At 34.9% G+C, this 12,738-nt stretch overlaps 1 protein-coding gene across 8 annotated transcripts in view; it reads left to right on the forward strand.

Moving 5' to 3' along the window:
• NAALADL2 (N-acetylated alpha-linked acidic dipeptidase like 2) overlaps positions 1 to 11,592 on the forward strand; it is a 1,419,153-nt gene extending 1,407,561 nt beyond the window's left edge. For all 8 annotated transcript variants that reach the window (XM_056808005.1, XM_016424651.2, XM_016424653.2 and 5 more), the window contains one exon: positions 9,038 to 11,592. In XM_056808005.1, coding sequence (XP_056663983.1) covers positions 9,038 to 9,236 — 199 coding nt within the window. In that variant the 3' untranslated portion in view covers positions 9,237 to 11,592. The remainder of the gene's footprint in view (positions 1 to 9,037) is intronic.
• Positions 11,593 to 12,738: the final 1,146 nt, after the last annotated feature.

Here is a 12,738-nt window from a genome sequence, read left to right on the forward strand (position 1 = left end):
GTGGCACAAATGTTGTGTTCTAAACTGGGAAGAAGAAAACAACAGAGAAAAAACTATAGGCCAATCTCCCTAATAATATTGAAGCAAAAAAAATTAAATAGAATACGAGCAAGATTAGAGCAATATATCACAAGGATCATGAATTATGATGGTTTTATACCAGGAATGCATAGATGGTTCAGTATTTGGAAAACCATCAACATAAATTGACCATATCATTAACAAAATTTGGGGAAACCATATGATTATCCTAATAAATAAATTCCTCACCAAGTTGGCTATAATTTGATTAATTTTTTGGTCCCTCAACTTTTGAAGACTATCTAGTTGGACATCAAAGGGTTGCTCTCTGTGTCCATGAAAGGAGTATATAGAGTGATGAAAATTCCATCTTAAACTATTGACAAAGTTATCTATATCAGAGGCATCAAAAAGGCAACCTTCTGCCCATATGCTGCCCAAAAGGAGTACTACCCCAACCAGATTAAAATATAATCAAGAAATACTTAACAAAACAAACAAAAATAAAACACAGATAACATTACATTTTCAAACTAAATTAATATGTAGCCCGCAGGGAGGCTTATTTAAGGATCAGTGGTTCCTACTTCCAGTTGAGTTTGACAAAACTCTACATTTCTGGTGGTGCTGATTTAGTATCTCAGAGTTGCCAAAATAACACTATGATTCCTTTTCTTCTGCCCCATTTGTCTAGCTATTTTAACTCAAACAGCTCTAGACTTTGACGGAAAATAATAATTGCCTCAGTAATCAGTTTTACATGGTAATTGTAGACCAGATACAACCTTAGATGAAATAATATTTATAAATAGAACTAGCATGCTTAATAAGCTTTTGTGGAATGTGATAGTCAAATTCCCAAAAGAAATCCTTGTTTTGGAACAAATACCCTGATTAGTATTAACAAAATAATATCCTTAGGAGTTGCCCATATTTCACTGAAACCTAGTTGGTCTTCTCCTTTTAAATTCAGTATGTACTTCTTTCCTGATTTGAAAGCCAGAACATACTTGTCAACATGAAGTATGATGCTAGTAATTCAAACTTCTAAATATTGGTACCCCATCCCCTTTTATGATAATAAAAAATCAGTGTTTGAAAAGAAAAGCCCTTCATTTCCATCAAAAATGTAAATATTCACATGGAAATGACTCCTCACATTTCTCAGTGATTTTGTTCCCAAATTCATCTCATCTGTCCTTTTGCCTTAGTTGAGTAGGAAAGATTTGTCAGTTATACAAAGATGCATCATCTCCCTCAATGGTGCTGCCTGGAGTTATTAATTAGGTTTCCTAGTTTGGGGCTGCTCTTTTCAGGTCACAGTGGAGTGTCATTGAAATAGACCCATTAAAATGAGTGATGGGTGTTGTAATTTCATTAGTGTCATCAATAATGTATTACACTTTCCTCTTAGTAGTCTCTTTCTGTTGTGTGTGGGTCAGGCGAATTGAATGAATTACGTTCATAAGCTCCAAATACTTACAGATGATGGGAGAGATTTTACCAGATAGGTATGGGGGTTGGGGTGGGGGGAGAGAATTAATACTGTTTTAAACATGTTAGCTTACTAAAGTGATTTCAATTAAATAATATTTTAATTATGTCTGTGTCTATCCAAGGACCTATGAAACCTGTGTTATATGTATGCAAATACCATGATGATTTATTGAAATGTGGATGGACTGCCAAGGTCCCACTAGTTCATTTTTCTCACAGAGAAATGATCCTGATTTGGATTAAGGCTGCATATATGAGAGAGAAAACATGTTTTGGCAAGGAATCTATCACCCAGTTATTGGAGACTGTGCTCAACATGGAACCCAGTCTGAATTCCCTTCTCACTTTTGTTTCCACCACTGACTTTGCATCATCTTCTCTATCTCTACTTCCCAAATGTGCCCCTTTGCCAAACTTCCCAATGTTTTGTTGGCTTCTCAGTCATTAAATTACATCACTATATACATATCCCATGCTTTTCATTTAAAGACCTTCAAAACCCACCTCCACCTTATTTTAATAGCTTGTCATACAAATTATTATACTATTCCCTTGGTGATCCCATTGTCTATAAGATAAATGTCAAACTCCTAATCTTGGATAATACTTTTTATTCTTTCCTTTCACTTATTCAATATTCCAGTATAACTGGAATTCCTTGAGTTCCTTGAATTAGACAGTCTATTTTGCCATTCTATATGCCAGTCCTTTGTCTCAAAACCTTTTTTTTTTCTTCAAGACTCAGTTCAGGTGCTTTTTCTTTTTTGAAATCTTCCTGATTTCCTATCAATTGGTAATTCTCTTTAGCTCCTCAGTTATCTTTATCCAATATTTATCTGCCTACATGTTGTATCCTCACTTTTAAAGCTTCTCAAGGGCAATTATTACTGTCTTTTTTTTTTGTCCTTGTATGCCTAGCATAATACCTGCTACATAGTAGATACTTAATAAATGCTTGTTGTTAATCTGAATTGAGCTGTTGAGCTTGTATGGCCTTGTGTAATTCTAGATAGATGCACAATGGCTGGCTTTTATAGATTTGGTTCTGGCCCTGATTTATCACTCCAGAGGTGGACAAATCATAAAGGAAAGAAAAGACACTTGTGTATAACAGCCCCATACACACCAAAATCAAAACACATTTAAAGTTCAGGTTCTGTGCCATCAGCGATATGGATACAAGGCCACTGACTCAAATGTTTTGGTCAAAAATGCTGATCTACACATGAACAAAAGAGACATGTTCAAGGGTAAAATATATATTTATGTTTCAGATGGAGCAAACAGAGGTGGCTATAGTTAATGCTCGCTGTTTAAATTTTAGCCACATTACATAGCTATCAATTCTCTTTACAAAGAGCTACCCCAGTCAGATTTGCTGAACTAGCTAAACTGTTCCAGACACCATCCAATGAGAGCTAAAGTCTACAAATGAAACAGGAACAAGAAAGAAGCCTACAAATGAGGATATAGGAGACTAGGAAAGGAGAAACGTGTGAAAACCCAAAGGAGAAATTCAAACTGATTTAGTTGCTATAACATAGCTGACCTCTCCATATTCAATGAAAGTTTTTTGTTGTTTTAACCCATGAAGCTACAACTGCAACCTCTTTTCCCCCTTTCAAAAGATTTGGAGAGCTCTTCTAGAGACAGTTTAAAGATGTCAACCTATAGATGTCCTGCATTTATTTAATAAAAGCTTGTTGCAGTGGGTAGGAATTAGGTCACTGCCATCTTCCCTCAAATACAAAGTTGTATACAAAGTTCTAACAAATAATTTTTGTGCCTGGGCAAGGTGCTTAAAAAACATGCCCAGGCATCCATGCCTTTCAATTTATTGACTAGGTCAAGAGGTGGTATAACTAGTCAGAGAAGGAGCTTCCTTGAGGTATAGCCCCTTCAGAAAGGAAATGGTTTTTGATGGTTTCTTATCTTTTCTTTCTCTAGTTGTATTTTCTTATTCGCCTTTCTTGGGAAGTATATTGGACATTAGTACTTGTATAGTGCCTTAATTCTTTCCATTAAGGCTGTTCTGAAACTCTGAAACAGAAGGAAATATGGAACAACGATACATTTTACATCCAAAAGATTTTTATAATCCTTCTAGTGGAAAAGTTGAATAAGAATAAGAAATAAAATGATATAATGAGCTCTTTCATAAGGACTTCAAGTACAGAAATTCATTCTATATAACTAAAGAGACAAAATAGTTTGAAGCATAGGGATAAGTAATTGAGAAAGATAAGAGTCTTGGGAAAATCAGGAGACAAAATTATACTTGTCACAAAAATTTAGAGAAAGATATTTATACAATTCCTTTTGCCTTCAAGGAATTACAATTCATTGAGACGAGGTGACCTATTTCATCATCTCAATGTATCAGTGAGACTTAAATGATATCAACTGCCCAAATAAAGGTTCTCTCTTCACTGATGATGGAAGAACCTGTGTCATTTGTAGCCACCAAGTTCCTTAGTTTTATGCTGATTTGTACTCTGGTTGGGTAACAATGGAAATGATTATTTATCTTTTATAAGAGTTTGCCACCAGCCTACCCCTTGAATCACAGACCATATGGAAAATGTGTTTATCTCCTTGTAGAGTTTCACAACCCAAGCAAATGATCCATTTCTATTCACATGGCTTGTTTAGAGGCATTTAGAAAGTATGTTATTGGGTTGTTTACTAGTTAGAGAAAGCACATTCTAGTTATTGCCTAAACCAGGTCTATTGTTGCCATTGAAAAAATATATGTGTGTGTTTTCCTACTTGATCAAAACTATTGTTGCAGTTTTTGTTCTGTTTTGTTTTGAGGTCTGAAAATTCCTGTGTTTTTCTTCTTCTTCATCATTTTTCCTCTAAATGATTTCTTGCAATGAGAGCTAGAAACTGTATGTAAATATACTGAGTCTGAGCTCATGATTAAGTGAATTCACATTAAGGGACTAATCTTATAACCCCTATGAACATAGATTATTAATGCTGCCTTTTCATTAAATTGAACATTAACGATATTTAACATTTAATAATCACATAATATGTATGTGGTTCTGTGTTTCATGGCTGCTATTAAATCCAGTAGAAGTTAGACAGATGGAAATAGTCTTTCAATCAGTTCCATGTTCATTAGACCTTCCACTGAGACTGTTCTTATTGCAGTGCCTCGGCCATCTGAATGGTAGCCCTACTTGGGAAGACTCTACTATTGTTCTTCCTTAAGGTAATCATACTGAGTTGGACAGTTTCTTAAGCAGTGCCCTGTTACTAAAGAGGTGCTTTCAATTTTACATGAAAATAATTGATAGTAAAATGAAAAAAAAAAACAGAAGGGATCAAATTATGTGATATTTCCAAATGTGAAATAGCTTTATATTTCTGGTTTATTTATTGAACTAAAAACACAAGGGAAATGAGGAGATGTTAACACATAATATTCAATGAATAAAAATTAAAATACATTTTAATACTTTATATTCCTTATATTAAACCTTTAAATCCTGTCTTTACTCCCATATACTACACCTGTATTTCTCTGAATATATAACTTTGTAAGATGTAGACTTCTATAGCTTATTCTAAATCACCATTTCTCTGGGCGTCATTCCATCATCTATCAGAAAATTCTGTTATTATCCAAAGCAGAGTATCTCTTGCCATCATCTCTCTTTTCTGAGGATACTCCTGGAATTTGTATTACAAATCTGGAAGTACTGCTTGGGAGGTCAGAAAATTAGGTTACTAATGGAATGGCTAGCATACTTTTCTTTCTTTGATGTTTCCTTCTATCAAATGTGTTCACCTCAGACATTTAAGGGAGCTCTCAAAAAATCACTTCATCCTTTTTTCTTTCCAACTTTAGTACTCTGATTTGTCATCAAAAAGCCTCTTGGTAAAGATTTAAGGTACTTATAGACCCCTTGAATTAGTCTAATAAACTCATTTGATTTCTATTATTTGTATAGGGCCTCTTCTAAAGAATGTTCTGTTATCTTTATGAAAATTCTGGGAAAATATTTTCATTGATCATTTTTATCATGGGAAATATGACTAATAATGATTATTCAGATACATTTAGAACTGGAAAAAGCATTCGACAAGGATCTACAAAACATTTACAAGATACCATACATGCTAGATACCAAGACAACACACACACAGAAACACACACATTGTGTTCAAGAAGCTTATGTTCTGTTGGCGGGACAATCCCCAAACATAGATAGATGTAAATACAAAAAAAAAAGAAAAATAACTTGTGGGAGGGAAAAGATACTACTGTTTTGAAAGGAGATGAGGAAATCAGGGAAAGGATCAATATTTATAATATTAATGGATTTGTGACCTTAATTAAGTGATAGGATCATAGATTTAGACCAAGAAGGAATTAAGAGGCCATATGCCTGACCCAGTCATTTTATTGTTGTTATTGTTTTAAATAACAAGAATAATAATAGCAGTTTAGTTAGTAACACATGTTGTGCTTCAAAGTTGTCCTTTTTTTTTTTTTAACTATACCTTCTGTCTTGAAATCAATAATAAGTATTGGAATCAAAGCAGAAGAGTGGTAAAGAGTAGGCAGTAGGGATTAAGTGACTCAGGGTCACATAGTTAGGAAGTGTTTGAGGCCATACTTGAACCCAGAACCTCCAGTTTATAGACCTGACCCTCAATCCACCTACCTGCCCTCATACTTCAAGGTTTTCCTGTATGTTATCTCACTTCATCACAACCTTAAATGTTATTATTAACCCAGTTTTACAGATGATTAAACTATGGCTAAGAACTATTAAGTAATTTTTTCAGGTGTCTGAGGCAGAATGTGAATTCAAGTATTACTGACTATACCTGATGCTTAGTTTACTGCCTTATCATTTTATTGATAAGATGAAGAAACTAAAACACAGGGAAAATAAGTGATTTACACATAGTGACAGCATTTGACATCAGAATCCTTTTGAATCCAAGTCCTCTTCCCCTGCATTGTCTACTCTGAGCATCAATTTCCTACCTTTAAAATTAGATGACAATTAGAGAAATACAAATCAAGACAACTCTGAGGTACCACCTCACACCAGCAGAATGACCAATATGACAGGAAAGGAAAGTGATAAATGCTGGAGGGGATGTGGCAAAATTGGGACACTAATGCATTGCTGGTGGAGTTGTAAATTGGTCCAACCATTCTGGAAGGCAATTTGAAAGTATACACAAAGGACTTTAAAAGACTGCCTCCCTTTTGGTATAGCTGCTGGGTCTGTACCCCGAAGAGATAAAAGGAAAAAGACTTGTATAAAAATATTTATAGCTGCACTCTTTGTGGTGGCAAAAAAAATTGAAAAATGAGGGGATGCCCCCCGATTGGGGAATGACTGAACAAATTGTGATATATGTTGGTGATGGAATACTATTGTGTTCAAAGGAATAATGAACTGGAGGGATTCCATGTGAACTGGAAGGACCTCCAGGAACTGATGTGGAGCGCAAGGAGCAGAACCAGGAGAATATTGTACACAAAGACTGATATACACACAATCGAACATAATAGACTTCTCTATTAGCAGCAATGCAATGATCCAGGACAATTTTGAGGGACTTATGAGAAAGAATGCTCTCCACATCCAAAGAAAGAATTGTGGGAATAGAAATGCAGAAGAAAAACATCTGATTAATCACATGGCTCGATGGGGGCATATGATTGAGGATGTTGACTTTAAATGATCACTATTGCAAATAGTAATAATACAGAAAGAGGTCTTAATCAATGATACATGTAAAACCCAGTGGAATTGCTCATTGGCTCTGGGAGGGGGTAAGGAAGAAGGAAAGGGAAATGTGTGTATCATGTAACCATGGGAAAATATTCTAAATTAATTAATTAAATAAACAATTAAAAAAATTAGATGATAAAACCCATAGTGCCTATGCTCCCAAGGTTATTATAAAATTCAACTGTTATCATGTATGGTCAGCTTGCAAACTTTAAAAGCACCAAATATATGATCTGGCATGTTAACAATTTGCACTTTACACATAGTATCTCATGAGAAATGCAAAATAACTTTATGAAATAAGGATTATGAGTACCACTGTGCCTATTTTATGGAAGAGAAAACCAAGAATCAGAGCTAATAAAAGCCTCCACCTTGATCTTGTCCCTTTTTGATGTCCAAGGAAGAATTGAAGCCTATATCTTCCCAATGTCATGCCAGACAGATTATCCATTATATTACAATTAATGGTTTCTCCTTGCCTTCCATGTCTATTTATTGGGAAGAATAATTTTTAGAATACATTTATCATTACAAGTGAACATCACCTTTAAGATTATGTCTAAGACAGAAGGGCCTAAGGGGAGAGAGGATAAGGGCTTACCTTCATGTTCTTGGAGATAATATTCCTTGTTATATTAGTCTGTATAAATGAATATGGTTAAATCAGATTATATATTCTTTGGGGGAAAGAATTTTTTTCATTTCTGCCTTTATTTCCTCTGATCTTTACACAATGCCTAGCACATAGTAGGCTTTCAGCAAATGCTTTTAAATTGAATTATGGGCATGCCACAATTTTTATCAGTAGTGGGTCATATGATGAATGACAAATAAATATATACCAAGTGTTTATAGTACAAAATGTCCAAGTTGTCCTCTTCCCTTGGGTGCCAAGGATACAGGCATATAGAATTATGAGAGCTAACCAAGTTAGAGCAGGATAGGACTAAAAATTTACCAAGAAATCAGTTTAGATTCCATTGATTCCTCTTCTCTGTACTTCCCCCATTCCCGGGTATTAGAATCTTACATCTTTCAGAGGTTATATAAAATAGATATATAAATATAAAAATATAAAAAGAAGGGAGTAAATTTTGCCCATATGTCTTTTTTAATTTTTACTTTAGTTTTATTGGTGCTTAAACTGATTTGGACTAAGAAAGAGGTTTGGAAAAAAATGTAATAATTAAAGAAATACTTTTCTGCCAAAGGATTCTACCTAAGTATCAGTAGGAAGATGTCCTACACTTAACCAACAGTATACCTGACATACTTCTTCCTTTAAAAAAGTCAGACTTTTGAAACCATTGGTGTGGGATATTCCCCATGAGGAAACTCCTTGATATCATTTATTTTGTCAGGTGCCAAGCTGCCATTTAAAGGCTCAAAAGAGATGCTTAGAGACATTGAGAGAATAAGTAATTTTTTTATTGGTCATATAATAGGTAGGAAGGAGAACTTTCTTTTTCCAAAGGTAGATATCTATTGACTGTAATAGTACATACTCTTAACATTTAATTGGAATTTGAGAAAGAAAGTGAGTACAAAATAGAAAAGGGATAGAAATGGTGTTGGAGTTGATCTTCTTATGTCCTACCAATCACCTAATTTAAAGGGTTCAAGCCTATTTCTCTCTTAGTTGTTATTTGTGCCTTTTGAAATAAAAACATTAGTTATTTGAAAGAATATGATTTTACTGAACTATTTTTTCTTCATAAAACAGTAAAATGTTCTTTGTTTCTCTTCAGAAATATTCTATACAGACTGGATGAGAAGACCCACCAGTTTTCCATACTCCATGAAGTTTGGGAGCATGACAAATTACATCTGTCAAATGAGACCCTTCAAGCAGCCCTATCCAAGGTGCTGAACAGCATCAATTCAGCTCAGGTTTACCTCAAAGCAGGACTTGATGTGTTTGAGAGTGAGTTGCTGGGAAAGAACTGAGAAAACTCTTAGCATTTTAAATGTTTACAATTCAACAAGCAAAAGCTCTAGTCTGACCAGGATTTCTGTGAGGTTAAAGGCTTTTTTAAAATAGGTTTTCAACTTGTCTAAAAGTACGATTGTGTTTAAAAATGTACATAAAAAAGAGCCTTTTGCACATTTAATATTTTTCATATGTCTACATTTTGAAATGTGTAAGACCAAGTTATAGAATTAACACCTAAGATTTATCTTTTAGAAAGAAATCTACTGTATTTTTATATATGCGTTGAAAAAAATACTACATTTTGGGGTCCAAAGCCCCAAAAGTTCTGGACAATCTTTGCTCCTGTGGATGAAACACATAGGAATGTTATTTATCTCCTTCATGTAAGCACTATTAATGACCCAATTTCTAAAATAGAAATGGAGAATTGATAAAGTTGCAGTTTAATTTCAATGGTAAGTGTTTTTATGAAGAATTCAGCTGTTTTGACCAGTTGACCAAAAACTCCTTTGAATGTTTCTGTTTGTGAAATGAAGTGCCTGATCTTAAAACAACTAGATGTAGTAATACACTGGTTCCAAACTATAGTTTTCAAGTGTTACCAATTAAAGAGCCATAAATAGTCCAGGGAAACGCTTGAGGTATATCTGAATGGAGCAATTTAGATGCAAATTTTCCTTAATAAGGTATTTAGTAACTGGCTTTGAACTTTCTTATTGGCCTCAGTTAAGTTTGTAAGAATGTGAGAAAAGGTATGGATCTTTTGAGAAAGGAGAACTGGGAGTCTTGAATGAAACCAATGTGACCTGGTGTCTCCCTTTAAAAGAATTCATTATTCAGTGTTCTTCTTATTTTAACTTGAGCAACACTGTTGTGAGGCATTTTCCCCAAGAACAAGTCAGAAGCATTTCTATAGACATGAAGACCAAGTTTCTCTTGGATAACATAAATATTTTAGAAAGAAGAAAGTTGTTCTCTCCATCACTAAAGAAAAAACAAGTCCTTGGGAATGAGCATGTTTGTTCTGACCCAGTGGAAATTATATTAATTTTAATGAAGGAAATCTTGGTAGTGGCTCTCCCAACCTCATCTGACCTCAATAATGATAGTATTCGGTGCTGATGACTCCAAACATGACTCTGGACAGGAGAATGTAATTTAGGGTGCTGAGGTTCTGGTAGTAGCTCAGTGTGGGAAATGGATAAGTTTTATAGATAAGGCTTATCTTTCCTTTCCCACTTCCTCCCACTCTTTAAGAGCACCTTCCACTTTGCCCCATTATAGGAAATGCAATTTTATAGACATATCTGGCTAAAGATGAGTTTAACATCTCCTGAATCTAGTATCCTCCATAATCTCCTATCAGGTAACACTTTAAACCTCTACAGTATTTTCTAGTCTGTTTGAAAATTGTAATTCTCATATAAGATAAACTGATTCCATTTGTAAAACCTATTTTCAGACTATTTCATGTCAATTTCTTATGCCTAATGAAACACCCTTGTTTCACAAGTCACTTTATATCAGATATCTAACCCTCAAATTTCCCATTCTAGCATTTTGTTGGATTCATGATCTTGGAAGCCTATATTTTGATTTCCTAGCCTTTAGTTTTTATTTTTCCATTATTTTTAGGTTTAAAAACAAAACAAAACAGAATCATGAGAAGGAACTAAAGCTTAGTCTCAATCATAGTAAAATAATAAATGGAAGGAAGTGGTGTAGGTCAAGATGTCACTTCCATAAAGGCCCTTTATATCACAGGAAAAACAAATTTCAACAAACATTTATTAAAAGCCTACTATAAAGACACTTGAGATGTAAAGGCAAAAGTGGAATAATCACTACCTTTGAGGAGCTTAGAATCCATTGAGGAAATACAGAATTTGAGGTGGTTAGCCAAATAGTTCAGTCCTGCAAAGGCAATTGCAAAGTGAATTAGCCCAATGGATCCACTTTATTCTAAGAATCACTTCCTCCCTGCAAACAGTTTTCTAAAAGTATTCCTTTGGAAATGTTTGTTTCTGCCATATTGGAGGCATTTTCCATAGGGAAGACCTGGAGGCTTGCCAAGTCAGGTTCCCTCCTTACATTATCTTCACTTCCTTTTCTTGTTCTTCCAAGATAAACATTACAGCACAGGGGGAGACACAAGCTCAGGACACCTGGGGCCAAACAGCAAAGAACATTTTAGAAACACTCTCTTTGTGCAGGTATTTCTTAAATATTTAATCAAGTTCCAGGGCAACCTTCCTAGTCTTTCTATAGGGAAGCAGTTTTTTTTGTTTGTATTGTTTTCATTTTGTATTTCAGGTTGAAAGTATCTCCCACTCTGGACTCATCTCTAAATAAATGTGTTATTCCTTTAAAGCATTGCCAATATAAAATCATCTGCTTTTGAAAAAGATAAGAATCACCTACCACTCTTAAGTCAAATGAGACAGAGACAGAATAATCCGGAGATAACCTATATTATCCTTCAAATTTTTATGATGTTCAGTATTTGAATGTAGGCTGTTAATTATGAATGACAAGCATGATTTTTATTGGTCCATTTAAGAGAATTCATAAAGAAACTTTAACTGTGATTAAACCAGATGCCAAACTGTTATATGAAATCTATAATAGATATGCTTTTAAGTATAACAAACCTTTCTCAGAATCCTACCAATTTGATTTTATTTGAGAGAGAGAGACAAGAGAGATAGAAAGGAGAGAGAGAGAGAGAGAGAGAGAGAGAGAGAGAGAGAGAGAGAGAGAGAGAGAGAGAGAGAATGAGTGTGTTCTACAGAAATGAGAGGACTGATAGCTTGGACACATTAGGAAAATAACAGGAACTGAGTTTTCTCCATCAAGTGTGAATAGCATCTATTGACCTCTGAAACATGTAAAGTTTTCTTCCTCTCAGCTCTGATATATGATGGCTTCCAAATGCATCTCCACCAATTCAGTCACACAAAAGTCATTACAGTGTAACAGACCTGGGAGGTGATTTTACCCATAAGGCAGACTTTCCAGCTATCTATACATGTGCATCGAGTCATCAATTCTAGAACTAGAATGAATTACAACACAGTCTTTGCTCCAATTCCCTTTCTTGAAGTAAATCAGAGGTAATTCTGTTTTTAGGAAAGGGCAGCTGAGGCCAGAGAGATTTACTTGCTCAGTCATATACTTAGTCAGTGTTGAAAGGCAATCTAGAACTCAGATATCCCACTTCTCATGCTCCTCTATCTCCCAAAGAAGCAATGGATATCATTCCCATTGAGTCCTTTACCTTGGTTTATCCAGCCATTCCATAGCCACTGAGCACAGCTGAATGCCGTTTCATATGACGACAGGCCCCTTGTCTGTCTGGAGCCATGCACTAACACAGCTGCCCCCAGAGAATTCAGATGAGGGGCATGTGAAAGATGGGTGCTAAAGAGGACACGTTACTACTGCCCTACCAACTGGGAAGGGGAGAATGGAGTGAAGGCTTTCATGTTAGAGCAAGTTGGCTCAATATTATCATGA

Source organism: Monodelphis domestica, chromosome 8, assembly GCF_027887165.1.
Source record: "Monodelphis domestica isolate mMonDom1 chromosome 8, mMonDom1.pri, whole genome shotgun sequence".
NCBI classification, from domain to species: Eukaryota; Metazoa; Chordata; class Mammalia; order Didelphimorphia; family Didelphidae; genus Monodelphis; species Monodelphis domestica.